The following is a 23,487-nucleotide window of genomic DNA, read 5'->3' as shown; positions in this document are numbered from 1 at the left end:
AGAAGGAGGAAGATTTGCCAGTCTTTGTTCCTAATTAATATTGTTATATTTTGGGCTGCTATTCATGTTCTCCATCCCATCCTTGATGCTAGAAGGTATGAAATGTGATCTGTGGCCAATAGACCAACTGACTGAAGCTACATAAAGGGAGGATATGCCAGGGAGGTCAGTAATGAATAAACATTATGATATAGGAAGTTACTTTGGGATTGATCTGATTCATAGAAAGTTAACAGATAAAGCAAAGGTTTAAAATAACTTGAAGCCCTCTTGCTGCTACAGGGACATGAATGTGAACATAAATTCAGTCTAGGTTTGTATCTTATGTAATTTCTTAAAAATTACAAAAAAAAAAAAAAAGAAATCGCCAGATTTCTTACTAAAGGCCTCCCCTGGAGCACTTGATAAACAAATGAACATTCACTGGTTAGAATTTTTCTAAATATGAGGGATACAGAGACATAATACATAGTCTCTGTCTTGAAAAGGTCCATATTTCTGCTACAGAAGCAACTGTTGATAGATACATGGTGATCAGCATAATATGTATGACAAGAAGGTAAGCAGGGTTTTGTGGACTACAGAATAGAAGATTAAACACATACTGAGGGTTAAAACCAGGCTTCCTGTTAGAGGCAGTACATGTGTGAAATTTTATAATGTAAGAAGGCAATTCATGGCTTGGCACTGGAATGGGTAGACAGAGCAGGAGGACAAAGGATGGAGAGTAGGAAGGACAAACAGGCCATAGTGCCAAGTCATGAAGTCACTGAAGAGACTAGAGATAAGAATACACTAAAAAGAACAGCATTGACTCCTAATGGTGTGACAGCTGGGATAATGAAATTCTAACTTACCTATGAACATCCTGGATACATACAACTTTCAAGATCAGAAATTCCTGTCTGAAACACCATTCTGGAGTCAGAGAGGATAGATATAAAGAACAGAAATCTGGGGACCAAAACAGGTATGTCCAGGTTAGTGACCTGTGGGCCTGAACTGAATAGAAAGGAAAGAGAAGACCTGACATATCCCTAAGAAGGAGTGCTGCATGGTGCTGAATAAAGAAAGGATGGCTGGGAGACTGAGAGAGAAGGTGGGAGAAAGATACATCCACATTTCTGCAGTGTTGGTAGGTCTGAGTAGAGAACTCATCTGAGTGATTATATTCTGCTCTCTATTCAGATGAATGGAGAACTTCTCAGCAGTGTTCCCTCTGCTAAGAATGTTCAGGATTCTGACTCATATATGTCTGTGTATATTATGGGTTACAACTGTACGTGAACTTTATCAAAATCCCTGATAAGCAGTCAGAGGAGAGCCAGGGATTGGCTAGATGTACAGACTCAATTCTAGATGTGAACTTAAGTATGTCTAGGTAATAAACATGATTATCCAAAGGAAGGCAGAAAGGTCCGTGAAAATGCAGAAGCATAAAGAAGAGGTAAATGATATATGTATCTCTATTTCCCAGGGGACGAGAACTAACCTGATTGGTCTCATGGAGACTGACAAGGTCTACCAATAACTGCTAGGGACATTCATTTTAGCCTACCATAAAGAAGGATTTCTGACAGTCAGAAGTACCCAGAAATGGGACAAGTCAATCTAGGCATTAGTTTATGTTTTTCTTGGTGCCATACCACACTAACACACACTAGGGATAACTGGAACCACAAATTCATTTTGCCACAGTTCTACAATATGGAAGTTTGAGGTATCTGAAATCAAGTTCCTTGGCTAACTACCTTCACAGTCTTGTTTCTGAATATATCTGTCCTAATCTTACATTTTTAACACTAGTAACACTGGATTAGGGTCCATCACAGTGTGCCTACTTTAACTTAATCTTCTGTTTTTAAAACTATATCAACAGACCTACTTCAAAGAGCCAAGTACAAAATAATGCCAACAAAAATGTAAAAAAAAAAAAAAATCTAGAGAGAGTATGGGGTAGTAGAAATAGAAGTGTCTAACTTGGGATGTCCTTGAAGGCTTTTGTAGTTCTGAAAGCTGGCAATGCTGAACCTCTGCTATTAAGTCTTGTTAATCTAATATACTTTCTCATATTTTAGACAAAGATTACATTTTCATGGCAGTCTGAATAATGATTAAAAAAAAGCACACTCTTACATAACCTTCCCCAAGGTAGCATGCAGGTTATCAGGGATACAACTGCCAACACAATACAAGCAAAGACCCATCTTACCTATGAAAGAGGACAGATTTCACCAGGGTGACAACGTCCCTGCTGGCATTGTATCCGGCACAGACGATGGCCACATGGATGGTCTGAAAGGAAAGGCACAGAGAGTGAACAGTCATATAGACAGAAGCAGGCTATTCTGTATTTGTAGGCCCGCAGCAAAGAAATAAAATCTAAATTTCCGGTTGGGGTTATAGAAAACAAGGACCCTGCCTACAGCCATTGAAAATAACTTGAGATAGTTTTACTAAAGTCTTTTGAATTGGTTTTTGGAGGTATCATCATTTGGATGGAGGCCATTAACACTATTTTCAATTACATTTTAGAGATGGGATAAATGGTGATTAGTTCAAATAGGTAAACAGTGAGTTCCCTGCCCCCAAGCCTGGAGACAATGGAAACTGGCAAAAGGGAAGAAATTTGCCCCAATGGGCCAATCATCCGAGTTTTCTGAGAAGGTATAGTTCAGAGAGTGAACTGTTCTTCTGAAATGGCTTAGGGTAAGGTCTTAGGGAAAGAATGCAAACGGGCCAATGAGCAGCTTAAGGCCCAATCTGTAATACTATTCTAGGAATTAAAGGGCAGAACTGAGAGGGGCACTACCAGTCATTCCACTTAAGCTGTTGGCAGTAGTGTCCACAAACATGAGCCATGACCCTGTCTTTAACCCCAAGTGGCTATGGGAAAGCTTGAGGGTCAGCCAATAACTACAACATAAGGCATGAGTATCAGTTATGTTTGGTTGTTGTGCTAAAACACTTGACTAAAGTAATATCCACGAAGAAAGGTGTATTTTGGATTATGGTTTAAGATCCCTCATTAGTAGAGCAAGCATGAAGCTTGTTGCTTATATCTTAGAGAATCAAAAAGCAGCTGTGTTGATATCTTCTATCAACTTTTACTCAGCTTGAGCCTGTAGTCCATGGAATGATTCTACTCACATTAAAGGTAGGTCTTCGATTCTCAATTATTTCTCTCTAAAAACGACCTCAAAGACATACCAGAGGTGTATTGTCCAGTGATTCTAAACTGAGTCAAGTAGATGATGGAGATTAACCACCATAAATTCAAGTACCAACCAGGCATCCAAACTTACTTCATTTTTAAATAAAAAATTCCACCTCTGGTCCTCAAAGCCTCATGGCCATGTCAGAATGCAAAATACATTTATTTCATGTTTACAATTGATATGTCATAACATTTTCATTATTGTTGAGAATAAAGTCTTTTCTGAGATTCAAGTCAATTTCTTAGCTGTGGAGACCTATAAAATCAGAAAATGACTCAGACTCTTCTCACATAAAACAGCACAGTAAATATTCTCATTTGAAAAGGGAGGAATGAAAGAAAGCCAAGGACAAACTAGACTACAGCAGGAATAAAACCAATCAGGGCAAACAACAAAGCCTGCAGTTCTTGTAAAGCAAAGGGTGGGAGTCGTGAAGACATTACTGAGGTCTCACCACCAATCTAGTACTATTCTCTTTGGCAAACTACCTCTACTTCATGCCTGCAGCTTTTCTTAGGGAGTACATATCTGGTTAGTGGAATTGCTCCATACCCTAGGGTCGCTACCACAAGAAAGGATTCAACTTCACAGATTTATACCCAACTCTACTGGGTATTCCCTACAAGAATATACCCAGCAAAACATTACCTCAAATAAGTAGCTTTCTAGAGCCTTTATGCAAGTCCTCCTGACCAATTCTTGAAATTTGCAGGTATAGCAATGTTCTGTCATTGAATTATAAATGATAAAGAAAAAAAGTCTCACTATAGTTTTGAAGTTGTCAGTCAGGCTTGCACATATAGGTTGGCTGAGGTTAACCAAGCTTTTTTTTTTTTTAAAATTATTTTTAAATGGGGTGGGGTGATGAGAGGAGGGGAGAAAGAAACAAGAGGAAAACAGGGAAGGAAAAGAAATCTCTCTCTCTCTCTCTCTCTCTCTCTCTCTCTCCCTCCCTCCCTCCCTCCTTCCCTCTGTCTTTCCCTCCCTCCCTCCTTCCCTCCCTCCCTCCCTCCCTCCCTCCCTCCCTCCCTCCCTCCCTCCCTCATCTTGCTTGCATCTAGCCCCTCCACACATACCAAGGCTAGCCATGTCTCCACTACATCATCAACTCTCTCTTGATTTACTACAGTGTACAGGCATTGTTTTCTATTTTCAGCACATGTTGAATAAGACTGGGAATGAATTTTCTAATATAGGAAAACTTTAATAAGAAATCATATGCTAAAGAATGCAGAGTCCCTACCTGTACACTCTGTCCCTCCTTCATTCAGCACAGATTTTTTTGAATGAAAACACATTTCCACCAATCTGTCCTATAAGCATTGCAGAATGCTCTCTCTTCTACATAATACTTAAATTGATGAGGTTGTTGTTTTGACAGATAAAGTATTAACCTCTTTCTCTGTTGCTATCATAATATAACCTAGCAAATTAAATTTAAGGAACGACTGGTTCATTTGCCTCTCAATTTCAGATTCAAATCTATCACTGTAGGAAAATCAAGACTGCAGAATTTTGATAGAACTAGTCACATTATATCCAAAGTCAAGCACACAGAGCAATGAAATAATAGATGCTCTATGCTATTGCTCTGACCCTCTCGATACCCGTACAGTCCTGAATCTCAAGTGAGGAAAATGGTGTTGCCAACACTGGGTAGACTTTCTTACATTAAGTACAGCAATCAAAACAATTCCTCACAGACCTAAACTGAAGCTCTTCTCAGTTGAGTTGAGATTGTGTGAATTTAAAAATTAAAATTAACCATCATAATGGGTCTTCTTCTGATAGCCCACACTGTCACATCACGACTTCTGGCATACCCCTATCCTGGGCAGCCCTTCTTGAAGTTCTTCTTCGACCTTGCTCAGTCTGTTAGATGCTGTGTCAATGACTTCTGGGCAATAGGAATTCTTTACAGCGATATTTGGTGTGACTATGTCTGACATGAACCATAAAGTATTTATCAGCCTCAATCCATTCCCATAACATCTCTGATTCCAATTACATTAAATCATCCTGTCCATTCCCACCACCACAGTAACAGAAACAGGACTCAGCTTCTTCAGATCATTGCTGTCTCATGCAAATCAATTGTTATGTGGTTGCCATACATCTATAGAATTTTTATAGTTGCCTACCACAATACCTAATTTCTCTGCTGTGAAGAGCCTACTTCCCCTGACACCCTACCATTACCATACCTGCCTCCATTGATGTTCATCTAAACCACACTTTTGTTCTGTTCCCAGCCACTTCCTCAATATCATCCCTACCAAAAATACAATTCCCAGATCCCTGGTACCTGATACAAGCCTCATGCTATGCTCTTGTACCAAAGTGCCACGAAAGATGGAAGGAAAGACAAGACACTAATGGCAAGCACAATAAGAGCTGGCATCATACATTATCACAAACTTAAATTTCACAGCTGTGGGAGTCAGTTGCAGTTTTAATTTTTGTATCACAAGGATAGGAAACTCACACTTAGGGAGGAATATGATTTGAATGTGAACTTCCCACTCCCCTTTTGGTTAGTTGATCTCCAGCTGGTAGCACTGTTCCAGAAAGCTGTGTGAACTTTACAAAGTGGAGTTCAAATGGAGGAAGTAGACTGGTAGATAGTTGACTGTTATGGGCCAGCTCTGTTTCTGGCCTAGGTTCTCTCCTTTCTGGATGCCTGTAAGAAGATCACTCATATTCCCACCGCCTTAGCAATGAGCTATTCTCACAGATATGTGTTCCTCGCATAAATGACTATATCCTCTAAAGTCCGGAGGCAAAAACGAAGCAAGCAAGCAAGCAAGCAAGCAAACAAACAAGCAAAATACTCAAAGATCTTTCTTCTCTTCAATTGTTTGTATCGGGTATTTTGTCCAAGTGCCAAGAAAGTAACTAATATAGGGAGTTGGGGATTTAAACTGTGGAACAGAGATGTTGACAACATACTAGAAATCACTCCAAGTTCCTGAAAACATACACTATGTACCTGAGCAGTGTCTCTTAACCAGTCTCTGATGCCCAGGATTTTCACAAGCTCTTTAAGATACTACTTAGTGTTAGGAATGTTACTGACTTGTAGGTAGAGCTAGGGATGCTGTTTACACAAGATACCCTTCACCCCATCTGAATCACTCTAACTCTAAGATAAATTGTACTTGTGTTAAGAGGCTTGGGAGATAACTCAGCAGATAAAGCACTTACTGGCAATGGGAAGACCAGAATTCCTATCTTTAGAATCTATGCAATTGCCAAGCAGGAGAGGCCATACATATATAGGAGAATCCTAGAATCACTTGGAAAGAGGACACCTCAATTAAGAAAATGCCTCCCTAAGACTGATCTGTGGGCAATTCTGTGAGTTATTTTCTTGATTAATGACAGATTTGGGTGGAATCATTGGGTGTGGACCCATCCTTAGGTGTATGGTCTGGCATACAGCATAGTAAAACAAACTGAGCAAGCCATGGGTGAAAAGCTGGTAAGTAGAGCTTGTCATTTAGCTTCTGCTTCACTTCTGCCTCCAGGTCTCTGCTTTACTTGAGTTTTAGCCATGGCTGGACTATACACAAAATAAACCCTTCTTCCCCAGCTTTCTTTTAGTCATGGGGTTTTATCACAGCTATAGAAACCCTAATATGTGCGCGCACAAACACACACACACACACACACACACACACACACACGCACACACCACACTGATCTTCACTGAAAAAGAAAAGAAAAGGCATTCCTGCCAGAAAATTGTATCTTTGAAGGAAGGTGTAGGGTAGATGTATTCAGACCCTTCCAGATCTTGCAGCTACCCCAGTTGAGTAACTTACGCATTTCTTAATTTCTGAATCTGTAAAATGAAGGCATCATCATCACTTATCTCTAGATAATATCTCTCCCCATTTTCAGAATGAAAGATGGCAGGGAAAATGTAAGAGCCACCATGTCAATCATGAAGAGAATGAATGAGAAAACACATGTATGTGAGGACACAGATCTCTGAAGATGAAGAGGAGGCAGAAAACACATAGAATCTGGCTTTCTGAATTCCAAATATTTAAACATGTGGCCTCTGAGATATCAAACTTACTCTCAGTTCCAAGGTTCAGGGAATTTTAAAATATTAGACCATTAAATATAAGCTCAAGCATACACACTCTTAAATATTTTACATAATTTTTCCAATCTCTTCACTTTCAACCAATATTCCTTCCACTATGAATAAATTCATCATCTGAAGCCCGAGCAGCAGAGTAGCTACCTAAGAAAAGAGGAAATAAGCATCATAACATATATTCTTGAAAGAGTTTTTACATGATTGTAAAATAAGGAACAAAATACCCGTGAAAGGAGTCACAGTGACAAAGTTTGGAGCTAAGACGAAAGGATGGACCATCCAGAGATGGTAACACTCTAAAGGCAACAATGGCAGTGGTTTAGTGGCTGCAGGAGAATAGAGGAGGGGACAGGAAACAGACTTATTGGCATGTTAACTAAGTTTTGATACTAGGATATTAGGGTTTGCAAGTTTCTCTTTGTGGTGGATTAAAGACCCCTTCAATGATGGAGAGGAAACAGTACTAAAGATTGGCTTGATTATGGGATGGATCCCTGGGTGGGGTAGTCTCTGAATGGTCCATCCTTTCGTCTTAGCTCCAAACTTTGTCTCTGTGACTCCTTTCACGGGTATTTTGTTCCCTATTCTGAGGAGGAATGAAGTATCCACACATTGGTCTTCCTTCTTGCTTTTCTGTATAGGGGACTTTCGGGATAGCATTTGAAATGTAAATGAAGAAAATATCTAATAAAAATTGAAAAAAAGAAAAAAACCATTGGCCTGAATATCAGGTCCTGTGGCCACAGGCCCTTTTCTATAAACCTTCCTCTGTATCCTGGTAGTGACTGCTGTATTAACACTTTTCTTTAGCACCAAGTATGACTGGAGGGCAGATGGTGTTCATAAAAAGGGCAAAAGCCCTTCTGAACATGTTCACTGCCCAGCCTTAACTTGTTCTGTGCCTTTCAGGACCAAAACTTCTAGATCAAATAAACCAGGTTCCTTTCACTCCACTTCTGGTTAGAGTAGGCAACAGGAGGCACCAGTGGGATCTGAGATGTTAGCTTCTGTCAGCCTCTGTCAGGACGAATATTTCCCACTGACTCTGGGTGGTACCTCTTTCTTCCTTTCCTTCATGTGCTGGCACTACAGTTCCCACTCACTGAGGCTGTCACCTGCTCTGTACGTAATCTTATTCTGCTTCTTGCTTTGGTTCTCTTTCAGCCCTTGTCCCCCTTTACCTATGACCTACCAGCACCTAACCTCATAGGTGGTCCTTCCACTGCATTAGTGACCAAAACTGGAGCATATGACATATTATTTGGTTCATATGCATATTAGCTAATCTCCAATGGCCAGACACTAGAGAAACAAGGAAAACTTAAAGGCTTCTACCTCCATCTCTCATCCAGAATACACTGCCTAACATATATTCAATCTCTACAACCTGTACGTACAGGTAGGAATGTCAGAGCTGTGAATGAGAATGAATTCCTGACAACGCAAGTATGAAAGGGTGAACTTTATTCTAGAACCTCTAAGATGGATTCAGACCTGGAAAGGTTTGGCCTTTCCTGATATGCCAGGACTATGATGGATTCTGTACATATGAAAGGAAAAGAAAATTAGATCAGGTTGGCCATTGGGGCTCTGATGGCAGTAAACACTGTGTCTGCATTCCAGGGTAGCTACTGTACTGAGGTATGCAGGGAGATGTCAGAAAGGAAAAGAAGGACTGTTATGGCCAGACGAAACCTATATGTTTCCTGCAACATATATCACCTGTGACCCCTCAGGTCTATCAGGCATTTGTGGCACAGCATGTCCATTGAAAGGAAATAAAACTTGAGACCTGCGATTCATGTAATGTATGTCAAATAGCCCGGCACCTCCTACTCGCCCCCTTTCTATAGAGAGCATAGTTAAAAGCTGAAACATTAACCAGATGCATTGTCAACTCAGATAAGCCCCCAGTTTTAGAATCCTTATACGCCCCGGCCTGCACGTACTACTCTGCTGACTCATAATCATGTAGCTGATGTTTAAATGAACCAATCATGTGCAACCGTACCAATTCCTCCCCCAGCCCCAGCCCCTTTTCTATAAAAACCCCTAGCTTCCAAGCCTAATGGTCGATTCCTCTGTCTCCTGCGAGAGATACTATTGACCCGGAGCCCCGCCATTAAAGCTACCTCGTGCTTTTGCATCAAGGAAGTCTCTCGTGTTTCTTTGGGTAACCCCGTGTCCTGAGACTTGAGTGGGGGGGCTCCTTCTTGGGGTCCTACACCATCTCCAAAAACATAAAGGAGAAGCTGCTCTGGGCTTTGTCTATGAAAAGAGAAAAATGGGGACACTTTTCTCCATTACCTCAATTCTTCAATTTCTCATAAGTGAAGACGGGTAAAAATGAATGATTGGGCACATCACATGGAACCTCATATCTTAGCAACTGCCTCTACAAAATGAGGATTCAAATTCTTTTTTTTTTTCCTCTTTCTTTCTTTCTTTCGTTCTTTCTTTCTTTCTTTCTTTCTTTCTTTCTTTCTTTCTTTCTTTCTTTCTTTCTTTCTTTCTTTTTTTTTGGCTTTTTCCGAGACAGGGTTTCTCTGTATAGCCCTGGTTGTCCTGGAACTCACTCTGTGGGCCAGGCTGACCTCAAACTCAGAAATCCGCCTGCCTCAGCCTCCCAAGCACTGGGATTAAAGGCGTGTGCCACCACAGCCTGGCTTGAGGGTTTAAATTCTTATACACAGATTTTCCCTAATTTGCTGTTTTCCAAATTTAATTTTAATTTTTTTTTTTTTTTAAGTAACATACTAGGGAGGTAAGTAAGTCAGTGAACCAAGGTACCAGGGTTCAGCCAGCCAATGCCTTAGAAAGGGGTGGAACAAAAGCCATGCCTTAAGATAGAACCTGACTCATAAAATACCTATATGGGTAACAAAATGAAAAACAATTGCTACTGATGACACTAGAAAAAAACAAAACAAACAAACAAAAAACCATCACATGAACTTTTGGCCACCTTTCTCCTCTGGGAGACTTTCATCATAGGTGGATTACTTGGTCTAAATATTAAACCCTGATATCACACACAAAATTGTTTTGAATTTAAAATATAGGAAGACATGCCTCCCACTTCAGGTGGCCAATTCTTTAGAGGATTGATGAAGTGAAATAGAGTTAGACACCCCCCCCCCCCAAGCCTGGTAGGAGACCAGAAATGATTCATCTTGCAGGAGTATCTCCACATGACCTCCAACACTCATACTTGCGAGGCCTAGTAATACACAAGGAGGGAAGGAATGTAAACAGCTCCAGCTTTCTCATTTCCTTCGTGCCCAGCCCATATTACTGGCTGCTTTAAAACTGATGTTCTCATGCTCTGAAAGCAGCCATACTGCATGGAAAACATTAAAAATAAGGCTGAACTTCACATGAGATCAAAGTTGTCTGAGCAATACTTAGATGAGCAATACATTCAGCCTATGAATGTCTGGGACTCTCTGCCCAACACTGATTCACGCTGCTTGTTCTGTACTCCAAGGTAAATATGAGTGTACTGACCCAGAAGAAGTCTATACATGTTAACCAGGAAATGTGACAGATAATGACTGTTGGCTTTCAACCTGCCAGACTCTTTTGTAGGTGCTAAGGCAGTAATAAAAGAACAAAGAGACCGACTATCTATCCTGACACCATTAGCTTATATTCTAGTGCAGGGAAAATACGGAAAATCACCTAGCAAACATGCTATCCATTCATATGCCACACCTGCAAAATCTACCTAGAGCAGCAGATAGGGTATAGCCTAAATAAAAAAGTGCACCTGGACTAAACAAATCCATTTTTCTTGTTATTATTTTCAGAATATCACAATGTCAAAAATATTTCCATAAAACAGCTTACAGTGGCATTGAATAGTATCTTCAGATGGTATAAAGCATAGACTAAGCTGTCTATAGACTATAAGCAACCATGGCATTTTCTATGAAACTTGTTCACCTGCAGATTATGAGATGTGCATATGGAGAGTCTGAGGAAGGACTAGGCATACTAAATAATAGAATGAGAAGCTGATAATATTTAAAAAATTAATCTAGAAAGACAAAAAAGAAGCATATGGAGAGTTCAACATTTTAAAAGCAAAGTAGCCAGCAAAACTGAATCTAAAAAATTAACTGCAGAGATCAACCCCCTTTTTTCTTGGACTCAGGCAAAAGCACTGAAGGCAGAAAGGAGGGAACCTGAAGTCCAGGGGCATGATGCCTGGAAGGAAGAGACAGGCTTCCTAGAAGAGAGGTATGCTGGAGGAAGACTGGGGAGTATGAGCAGATACAGCTTAGACCCACCCTTTAAATTTCAGAAGAGTTAGGAGAGAACCTGGCTTTTCCCTGGAGAAGAAACCAGAAGAAACATTCTTTCAATGTTCAGTGCAATAAGTTCAGAGGATGCAGGCTCCCCCTAGCAGTGAGGTTTGCTATGTGCAATGTGAATATGGAGAAGCTAGAGCACTTATGCTCAATGCTGGTGAGGATCTAAAGTGTGATAGCTGCTGTGGAAAAACCCTAGAGCAGCCCATTGAAAAAGTAAAATAGAATGAGCATTTCTTTAGGGGCTTCTCAGACATTAGATATTCCTCAGTTGAAAATTCTTTGTTTGCATCTGTAGCCCATTTTTAAAATAGGGCTATTTGTTTCTCTGGAGTCTTAACTTCTTGAGTTCTTTGTATATATTGGATATTAGCCCTCTATCAGATGTAGGATTTGTAAAGATGTTTTTCCAATCTGTTGATAGCCTTTTTGTCTTATTGACAGTGTCCTTTGCCTTACAAAAGCTTTGCAATTTTACGAGGAACCATCTGTCCATTCTTGATCTTACAGCACAAGCCAATGAATGGTGTTCTGTTCAGACACTATTGTGGATGCCAAGGAGTACATGATGATAGGGGCCTGATATGGCTGTCTGCTGAGTGCCTCTGCCAGAGCATGACATATACAGAGGCAGATGTTAGCAGTCAACCATTGGATTAAGCATGGGATCTTTAAAAGAGGAGTTAGAGAAAGGATTAGAGGAGTTGAGGGGTTTTGCAATTCTATAGGAAGAGCAACAATATCAACCAACCAGACCCCCCAGAATCCTCATTGACTAAGCCATCAACAAAGGAGTACACATGGTTCCAGCTGCATATGTAGCAGAAGATGGACTTGTCAATCAATGGAAGGAGAGGTCCTTGGTCCTATGAAGCTCGATAGATGACCCAGTGAAGGGGAATCGAGGGTGGGAAGGTGGAAGTGGGTAGGTGGGTTGAGGAACACCCTCATAGAAGCAGGGGGAGGGAGGATGTGATAGGGTGTTTTTGGGAGGGAGGCAAATGGGGAAATTTACATTTGAAATGTAAGTAAAGAAAATATCCAATGTAAAACAAAAAAGAAAAAAAAAAAAGAAAAAGTAAAATAGAGTTGCTACATGAAACATCTGTATGCCCTCAAAAATGGGAAGCTGTAAAGAAAACATATGTATTCATCATGTAACCTATAATCATGGCATCATTATCCACATACTAAGAAACAGAATCAACAAAATGTTCAATCAAAGATACATGGATAAATATGTGAAATGTGAGAGAGTATTAATCTTGAAAAGGAAAACAACACTACTATGTGCTACACATAGACATTTATGACTTTATAACATGATGAAGAATCATGTCACAGGAAGACAAATGCATACAAATGTATCTAAAGTCAACAATTCATGGACAGAACTAAAATATTTGTGATGTGGAGTGGGTAGCAGGGAGAACTGAGGAATTCTTTAAGGTAAACAGGTCACTTATGGAAAATGAGGAGTTTCTAGATGGTTGAGGAACTAGAACTTAAGGAAAATGAGAAAGTTCTAGATGGTTGAGGAACTAGGATAACAGAATGATAATACTAATAATACCTGTGAACTGTTTACTTAATGATGGTTAAAAAGCTACCATGCTATGAGTGCTTTGTTATATATATAAAACACCACTTTGAAATAACCATGTGGCTTTGACTCACCATAGGTTATTGTTTTTTAAAAAGAAGAAAATATACTGCATGAGAAAAGTTGGTTTGTAAAAGGTTTAGCATGGCATCAGCTATTCCTTATAAGACTGGAAATGATAACTCATATTGAAGTCAGGTATTCTACCTGAGAAAGGAAGCTCAAGGCAAGGACCAGAATAATAGAGATGCATCATGAAGATATGGTCTTTCATCAGATGGTACCATCCATTGATTTTTCCAGGTTTCTAATACCTACTGTGGCTGTTTTAAATTGGCATTCCACTCACTGGAAGATGAGGTTGTATTACTTCTCCATTGTGAGTAGATGGACCTTTGTGACTCTTTCAATTGACATACTCTGTCCTCAGTAGAACTGACTGGGCCTATGTGCCTTACATACTGGGAAACTGAGACCTACAAGCATTAGCTGCCATGTGAGCAGTTAATTGTGAGCAGCCTTGTTGTGAAGCCCAAAGCAGCCCATGCAGACACATAACAAGAAAGGAAGCCTTGGGCCATTTTTTTCTCATTCAGTCATAAACAAATATCATTTTCCCACAGGTACCCAAAACAGAACTATTCAGTAAATTTCTTTCTGAACTCCAGACACTGTGACAACAACTGAAATGACTACTGTTGGGCTGAATGGATGGTTCAGTGGGTAAGAGAACTAAAATTCAAATGCAAACACCATGTGTAGGCATGGCCACACATACCTTTAATCTCAGTACTGGGAGAAGGTGGAGATACATAGATGCCAGAACTTGCTAACCTATTATCCTAGATCAAATGGAGGACTTTAAGTTCCAATGACAGGCCTTGTCTCAAAAAATGAGGTACAGTATAATAAAGAACGACACCCATAGTCTTTCTCTAATCTCCACACATGCATGCACAGGAGTTCATACCATGACCAAATCCCCACATAATTGCTATTGCTTTCAGTCATCAAATATCAGCTGATTAACTACAATCTCGAGTGTGCCTTCTTGAGTTCTTTGTATATTTTGGATATTAGCCCTCTATGGGACATAGGGTTGATAAATATGTTTTTCCAATCTATGGGTTGCTGTTTTGTCCTATTGACAGTGTCCCTTGCTGTACAGAAGCTTTTCAATTTTATGAGGTTCCATTTGTCTACTGTTGCTCTCAAAACATAAGCCATTCCTGTTCTGTTTAGAAGTTTTCCCCTGTGCCCAAGAATCTGAGGCTCTTCTATACTTTCTCTTCTATTAGATTCAGTGTATCTGGTTTTATGTGGAGGTCCTTGAACCATTTGTACTTGAACTTTGTGCAAGAAGACAGATCTGGATCAATTTGCATTCTTCTACATGCAGACTGCCAATTGAACCAGCACCATTTGTTAATGATGTCTTTTTTCCGCTGAATGGTTTAAGATATATTGCCAAAGATCAAGTGATCATAGGTGTGTGGGTTCATTTTTGAGTCTTCAATTCTATTCCATTGATCTACTTGCCTGTTTCTGTACCAATATCATGCAGTTTTTATCACTATTGCTTGAGGTCAGGGATGGTGATTCTCCCAGAAACCACTTTGCAAATCAATCCCATGGTTCCTGAGAAAATTGGAAATAGTTCTACCTTAAGACCCAGCTATACCACTCCTGGGCATATACCCAAAAGGTGTTCCAACATATAGCAAGGATACATGCTCTACTATGATCATAGCATCCTTACTTATAATAGCCAGAAGCTGGAAACAACCCAGATGTCCTTCAACAGAAGAATGGATACAGAAAGTATGGTATATATACATAATGGAGTACTACCCAGAGATTAAAAACAATGACTTCATGAAATTTGCAGGCAAATGGATGGAACTAGAAAATATCATCCTGAATGAGGAAATCCAGACACACACAAAAAAAAATCCACACATGGTATGTACTCACTAATAAGTGGATGCTAACCCAAAAGCTTACAATGCCTATGATACAACCTACAGACCATATGGAGTGTAGAAGGAAGGATGCTCCAGAGTAGGGAGATGCTGGAGCAGTGGGGTAGGAGAGTGTGGATGGGTTGGGAGCACTCTCATACAGGCAAAAGGGAGGGGAGAGGGAAGATATGGGAGGAGGGGTGGCAGAGGGATAACTGGGAAGTAGTATATCATTTGAGATGTAAATAAATGGAATGATTAATAATAATAAAGGAAAAGAATAGTCACTTCTTCCAACTCTGGTATTCCTTACCTCACACTTTTCCACAGCTGGCTGCTGCCCACACTCAGAGCTGTTACCTGCCACAATGCCAGCTCGTAGATTCTCACTGTCCCCTGTCCCCTCCTCCATGGAGTAGGTCTTGGAGTGGTTCCCACGGTGGTGAGCAGGGCTCTGACCCTGGGCCAGGCTGAGCTGCCTGCGCAGAGCACGGTTTTCTTCCTCAACTTCTCGAACACGCACTTCCAGGCTCTCCCGCTCCCGTTGGCTGGAGGCTGTGTACCGGGGACTGTGGGCTTGGGACTCCAGGGGAGACAGAGACACAGGTTTCCCATCTAGAGGAGGAGAGACCAAGGAAGTGTTATCGTGGAAAATTTACCTCCAGGAATCCCAGCATTACCTTCCCATATTCTTACCACAATCCTACAGCTTAGCAGGAAAGCAGATGGACTGTGAATGACAAGTCACAGCATCCATACTGAAATGGGAAAAAAAGTGGGAACAGAATGGCTTATGGTGGTGATAAAAAAATCAAGATACTGGGTAGAGAAAGACACTCCTAATACTGTTCCTCATTAAATGCAATGTATTCCTCTCCATATGACACATTTGCAAGTGAACATTTTTAACAAAAGAAAAAAAAAAACACAAAACATGTATGGATAAGGGGGAATGGAAGGTTCCTTTGTGATGGGGAGCTTGAGAATATAGAAAATCTCAAAAGCAAAAGAGGATAATACAGTGACATTCTTCTTAGGTGAATTCCTAAACCACCTTGCAAACCCCATTTTGAAAGCATAACCTCCCAATGGAAGCCCTCCTCTGCCTGCATAATGTTTCTTCTATGTTTCAAGGCTGATCATTTGGTTTTCTTTTCCTTTTTTAATTTTTATAATCTGAAAAACACCACTACGCAAAGACAGTTAGCATATCTCATTGTATAAACTCAGTGCCTAACGAACGCTGATTAGTTGTAGTTCTAGAGACACGAGGCACACCTGAAGGTGTCTCTTCCATTCCTGTTCTCACGCTGCTGACATCCCAGGTTCAAGGCAGTGGGCAGATATCTAGAGGCTTCCAACCTATAACTCTCATGACTGGAGAATGACCACCTCCCTAGTCTGATAAAATGAACTTCTGTTTTTCTACAACCCATATCCTGCCACCACCTCCACCCCCCTTGGATTCTAGACAAGTCTGAGATTCCAAGCTGTCCCAGGAAGGCTCATAAAGCTTGATAATCAAAGCTGGCCATGAATCACATGCCATGTTCACCTGTACTGCCCCATGCTGCCCATGCTGCCCATGCTGCCCATGCTGCATTGCCTCAGCCCAGGGTATTTGATGTCCTTTACAGATATCTACTACTTTATTTAGGGTTAACTACATAATCTACTGATCTAGCAATGCAACAAACAGGGCTCACTGAATTCTACTACTCTGAACTACAAATAAAAGATTAAAAAAAAATCTCCAGATGACATGAAATCACAGGTGAATCAGAAGTGCACTGTAACTGGGCTGATTAATTACAAGCTTCCTCCACAGCTTTTGAAGTCAGCCTCCATGTTTCCTTCCATTGAGTGAATTAAACAGCTCAGGACTAGGACTTATCTGACAAGTGTGGGTCCTTAGCATCTGTTGATGCACCTAGTCTTGGTGAGTACCCATAATTCCAGCACTTAGGGGGATCAAAAATTGAGGGTCATCCTCAGATACACAGAGGGTTTAAGGCTATGGGATACAACAAAATGAAAAACAAAACAAAACAAAACAAACTAAACCAGGCAAGTAGCTAAAATACTTAGTGAACATGGAGCCTATAGTAGGGTAAAGAAAGATGAACATCTAGTTAGTAAGAGAAGGCAGACTCCCAAGGTATGTGGTAACTAACAGGGATTCTTGATACACATAATGCCTTAATTTTCCATCACTATTCCCATATAGCAGGGAGAAAGGCAGTATGAAAGTTCACAGAGTGAATCAGCAGGAAATAAGCTATCCTTGATGCCATACCTGGCCATGACCCCACAAAAGGGACTGAGTTCAAAGTCTTTGGGCCAGAGAGGGGGAGGGCCTGTTCTCACATGAAAGAAATTAGGAACATAAGCACAAAATTCAGGAAGCTCTGAAGACACAAGATTCTGAGGAACTGTGGAAATGTAGCAAAGGGGGATAGCTGTTTGCTTCAATGCTCTGAGCTTTGAATCTATCCTGTGAAACAGGGACAAGAATGGTAACATCGCAATAAGGCTGAAGGCTTGAATAAGAAATCCAAACACAAAAAGCTAGGAGCTGCAGATAGAATTTTAGGTGGTACTAAAATGGCAGATATTCTGAGCATAGGACTGTAGTGTGCAAGCAGGTGGCCACATGCCTTGGCTTCCACTGACATAACTTTAATACAGGGCATCTCCCACTTCCTTGCCCATGTCCTTTGCTATGTCAAAGTGTAAGCACAGGAAAACACAGAAATCAGGTCTGTCACCAGGGCCTATTCCCATCTTCTTTCCCCTTTCCTCACAGACCCACAAACCTGTTTATAAAGTTTACAAGTTTTAATTATGTACTTATGAATGATGGCATTCTTGTTGAATCCATTTCTGGCCATTACTAGGCCCCATTTGGTTTTAACTAAACTCAATTTGTTATCTGTAAGACACAGGGGGGAAAAGTCAACGCTTTGTGAGAAGAAATGACATCTAAATGGGAAATAATAATATTGAGCCCAGAGCCTGGAATGGGAGATGTGACAATAGTGGGCAATAAGTGTTTATCTAATCTGTTTTGAGGCCACATCACCTTGTACAAGCCCCTGTACTTTTCAACTACTTACTTTGAAAAGGAAAGAAGCTGGGCGTGGGGGCACAAACCTCTAATGCCAGCTGATAGACAGACCTCTGAGAATTTGAAGACAGCTTGGTTTATATATTGAGTATTGAGTTCTAGGACAGCCAGAGAAACATAGTGAGACCATGTGAAAGCAAAATGAGAGAGAGAGAGAGAGAGAGAGAGAGAGAGAGAGAGAGAGAGAGAGAAAGAAGAAGAAGAAGAAGAAGAAGAAGAAGAAGAAGAAGAAGAAGAAGAAGAAGAAGAAGAAGAAGAAGAAGAGGAGGAGGAGGAGGAGGAGGAGGAGGAGGAGGAGGAGAAAGGGAGGGAGGGAGGGAGGGAGGGAGGGAAGGAAGGAAGGAAGGAAGAAAAAGAAGGGAAGGGAAGGGAAGGGAAGGGAAGGGAAGGGAAGGGAAGGGAAGGGAAGGAAAGGAAAGGAAAGGAAAGGAAAGGAAAGGAAAGGAAAGGAAAGGAAAGGAAAGGAGAAGGTGAGAGAAATGCAGACCCCTTACAGCTTTAGCTTCCTATGCAGAGGACCCCTTTGGTAAACTGGTTGTCCAATATCATCACTGAGCAACTAGATGTGAGGTCCCATTGGTCTGCCATACTGACAGACTACTCTCTCTAGATTTTTAAATTTGTTCCTGGTGTGCAGGTTCCTGACTATGCTCATTGAGCTTTACCCAACCTTTGAGGGGTGGGGGAGATAACAACAGTGAAGAACAATATACCCTTGTGGTCAAAGCGTCCTCTTTGGGTATGTCAATACCATGTTTTCTTAAACTATCAATTGTGAACACCCAGCTATTCTCCTTGCTATCCAATAAGTACAAAAGCTTGTTCCTAGAATCTCAGGCTAGTATAGTTCTGTATAATACAGTACAGTACAAAGCTGCTCCACATAAAACTCTTTAGTGCACCTAAGCAAATCAGTGTACACCATACTCAACAATAAGAGTCTATGATCCTATGCTTGAAGTGCCCATTCTAATTTCCTAGTCTTGAGTTCACACATATTTTATAGGAAACTTGTATCTGATGGGAGACTTTGATGGTTAATTTTATACGTCAACTTGACTGACACATCAGTTTCCCAGGCAATTGGTGTTTCAATGATGACATTTTTCAAAATGAGATAAACATGTGTATCAGTCTAGAGAGTAAAGAAATAATCCTTCTCCAGTGTGGATGAACCTATCCAATCAGCAAGAAGGTGTAGGAATGGGGTACAACAGGATGGTTGACTACTCCTCTAAAGGAAAAAAAGTCATTCTTGCTTGACAACATTTGATTTTGGACTTCAGAGTTGTCCTCCTAAATACCCAACAGAAGGAACTAAAACACTTGCTCTGCCAGGTCCCTATGCAAGGGGCATGTAGGCTAGACTAGTTTACTAAGTCTCCTAGACCACAGACCTCCAGACTGGAGTGGAAGCTGTATGCTCATCCCTCTTGAGCTTCTTGTTTGCTGACTCAACTGCAGAGTGGTCATGGGCCTCATCACCCTTGTCTATCATGTACACTCAATCTCTCTCTCTCTCTCTCTCTCTCTCTCTCTCTCTCTGTGTGTGCATGTGTGTACATGTGTGTGTATATGCAGGCATTTTCATGTAAGTGTGTAAGTGTATAAACAAGCATACCCATACCTGGTTCTGCTTCTCTGGAGTCCTCTGACTAAGGCCACAGTGATCTACAGGTTCTGACACCCCTGGTGTACTTAATAGGGATGTGGAGAGGGTCCACAGGAAGTGTTTATGACCTCTATAGATAATATTTAAAATGCTATAGAAAAATACAAGGCTAATATATCTCAAACTACCTGTTATTTAAATAAAATGATAATAGTTCAGGTTAAAGAAAACGGGAGCTACAATAGCCGCTACCAGGAAAGCAAAGGAAGTGGAGCACATAGCATTAAGAATAAATGAGCTTGAACTATGGCCTCCTATTTAGTAACTAACAGACTTAATAAAAGTAGCATTTTTTTTTTGGTGACTCAGTGTATCCATATGTAATTGCTGAGACAAAGCTGTGGCTATATGTACACATTGCCCAGCAATGAAATGCAGCTGAGATTATGAAACCTCTTTCTTCCCTGTTTTTCCAGCTTTATCCCTAACCTTAGCCCTGTACTAGTGTTTGCTGTTGTTCTTCCCCCGACACTTTGTTGTTTCAATCTACAATCTATTTATATACACAGTGAATCCTTCTATGACAGTGTGCATGTAGGGCAATGGGCTATTCACAGACAGTCTGGTCCACAGTCGAGCTGAGGTGTGGAATCCTGGGACCCGGTGGTGATAATTCACCTACATGGGACGGTAGGCATTCCCTCATGTCTCCTGGACTCAAGGCTCCTGTCAAAGTTACCGCCCCCAGAGCTCCCACAGGAGAAGCGTGTGACTAGTAGTCACTTAGATAATGTCCCAAGCTTCTGACCTTCAGGCTAGACTCCTCCTAGTTACCTAGCAATAAGATAACAGCCTACCATAAGAGGGGCTGCTTGGCCCCATCTCACTGTCTCCTCATTCTCCTCATTCTCTTACTCTCCTCTCCTCACACTCTCTCTCTGGCCTCTTACTCTAGCCTTTCTTGTCTCTCCTTTTCCCCCTTTTCTACTTTTGGCCATGTCTCTCTTCCTTTTACCTTCTCTCTTTCCCCCTGCCTTTCTATAATAAAGCTCTAAAACCACAGACTGTTCTGTTCATCAAGGCTCGCTGTGCTTGGATGATGGGATAGGCTTTCTCCTAATGAACCATTTCTAATCTCCTGTGTTCCAGCCACGGACCAGACTTAGGACTCTTGTCTTTGTAGGAACCTCTCTCCCTCAGCCCTCTCTCCCATATCCCTGGGGCTGAGAGTGTCACCCCAGGGACCATGGTATCGGGAGTTGCCCCTTGTCCACCCCACCACTTGAGTGGGGTCATGGCTTAGATGCCCACCCGGGGCGAAGTGGAAAACGTCTGGCAGCCCTCCAAAGTCTGCCTGTCCAGAGCATAGGAGGAACTCTGGAGGGACTTGGGCTCTCTTCCCCCTCTTCTTCCTCTGACACCCCCCATAGGGGCCATATGTGCACATGTGTTGATGTAGTTCAGCCCACTTTGAGTTAAAAATGTCAAACAATACATTATTCAAAATCTCAGTTGACAACCTCTTTCTGCTTCTCCCAGAAGTTCTAAACAAGCAAAAATGTATCATCATTTTTGAATCTCTGAATCCACTTGGGATGAATACTTTGAATTAAGAAGCAAAACATCTAAAATTCAGAACAAAGAAAGAAAATTGAAAAGCAATCTCTGTGGGGTGTAATGACAAGCATTAGGGACAGGTATTAAGACACTGTCCACAACATCGTAAGAGATAATCTCAACTGATTTATATGTGTTGATTATCCTGCAATCTCTGTGGAAGGCTGGTACACTGTCCACAACATCCTAAGAGATAATCTCAACCGATTTATATGTGTTGATTATCCTGCAATCTCTGTGGAAGGCTGGCATGCCATATGCTATGGGATCAGTTACGTACTTGCTGCAGGACTCATTTCTAGACTGGGCCAGATTTGGATGTGCCTCTGGCCCTTCTAGTCAGACCTTGAACATAGGTACAAAAATCCTGCAGTGAGAGCCAGACATGAGAAGAGAGCTATCCTCCTGTATATTTCTATGAACAACAAAGACAGTACAGTACATCCTAACATTTATGAGGCAAGATATCAAATAGATGTGGTTATGTCCTAGAAGAATTTTATGTACAAAAAGTAAGAAGGAACCAGATTTGCAGATCTTTTGCGTCCAAGGTCTGTGGGACTTTGTCCTAAAGCATCATATTGATCTCCTTGGTTAAACCCATCTCTAGCATCCCCTTATTTGCATAGCTTCCCACACAGAGATGTTGTGAATTAATGCTTTGCATCCTCATTTCCATCACATTGGCAGTTTGATATGTACAGAAGTAAGTTCACCACCTCAAGGTCAAAAATGAATGCTGTGCGATCACAGGCTCCTCAACACCCACATAAAAGCCACTTAGGACCAGAAATGCCTGGAATTCCAGCACTGTGGATGGGGGTTCCAGACAAACAAAGGCAAGAGGAACACTGGGGCTTGTTGGCCACCCAGCCTAGCTGAAAAATGGTGAGTTCAGGGGTCACTGAAGAGATGCTCTGTCTGAAGGAAATAAGGTTGAGAATTATAAAGCAGGATAGCTAATGTCCTCCTCATAGACACACACATATACATATTCTACACATACATATATCACAACATATCACTGTACCTCCACTTCCAGTAAGCACAATACATTAGTGGTGTGTGCACATGCCTAACCCAGATGAATGAGCTTAAAGGCTATGGAGTGGAAGGCCTCTAGTTCTTGGCGCAGAAAGCAATCATTCTCTAGATTCTCACAGGTAACCAAAGTGGAGAAACACTGGCTCATACAGCATGTCAGAGCCTCTGGCTCAGGTGTAAAGGAGGCTTTCAACACTGTCTCCTTCAGTGCAGTGGAGCTCTTACCCGGGTCCTGTCCACTTGCCTCATCCTCTGTCATATGAACAGCAATGCCCTTATTTCCTGGTTGTGGTGATTGGTAAGAATGTTCTCTAGAGGCTCAGATGCTTGAATACCTGTTCCCAGGACATGACACTCTTTGAGCAGTGTGGCCTTGCTGAAAAAAGCATGTCCCTGAGAGCAGTCTTTGAGTTTTCAAACCCACGCCATTCTCAGTTCTTGTTCTCTGCTTGAGATTAAAGATATGAGTCCCAGCTTCTTTCTTGCATCTGCTACCAAGACTTTCCTAGATCCTCAAGGCTCTAGACATTGGACCTGTAAGCCTAAATAAACTCTTTCTTATATAAGTTGTTTTGGTCATGTTGTTTTATCACAACAACAGAAAAGTAGTTAAGACAACAGTATCCTAATTCCTCAAAGCTTATGAGGTGTTTGGCTCCCCTAATCTTCTAGTCTGGACTAGTGTTTTCTACAAAGCAGGTCCAGTTGCCAAGCTGTTCCCTTCCCCCTGAGATGATCACAGGGACTCTGAGTTACATCCATTAAAAAGAAAAGAAAGGAAAAAGCACAATGCTCTCTTTTGAAATACAGAAATCTCACATTCTCCTTCATTGTTACTTCTAAATGCAAAACAGATAAAATGTTGAAAACAGAGTCATTTC

At 41.2% G+C, this 23,487-nt stretch overlaps 1 protein-coding gene across 4 annotated transcripts in view; it reads right to left on the bottom strand.

The window, feature by feature from the left end:
- Large1 (LARGE xylosyl- and glucuronyltransferase 1) overlaps positions 1-23,487 on the bottom strand; it is a 458,660-nt gene that overhangs the window by 250,723 nt on the left and 184,450 nt on the right. For all 4 annotated transcript variants that reach the window (XM_029480702.2, XM_021170066.3, XM_029480704.2 and 1 more), the window contains 2 exons: positions 15,520-15,821; positions 2,213-2,295 (listed from right to left, as the gene is read on the bottom strand). In XM_029480702.2, coding sequence (XP_029336562.1) covers positions 2,213-2,295; positions 15,520-15,821 — 385 coding nt within the window. The remainder of the gene's footprint in view (positions 1-2,212; positions 2,296-15,519; positions 15,822-23,487) is intronic.

This window comes from Mus caroli, unplaced genomic scaffold, assembly GCF_978045245.1.
Source record: "Mus caroli unplaced genomic scaffold, Mus_caroli_1 scaffold_10, whole genome shotgun sequence".
Classification (NCBI taxonomy): Eukaryota; Metazoa; Chordata; class Mammalia; order Rodentia; family Muridae; genus Mus; species Mus caroli.
This window is presented reverse-complemented; position numbering and strand designations above follow the sequence as displayed.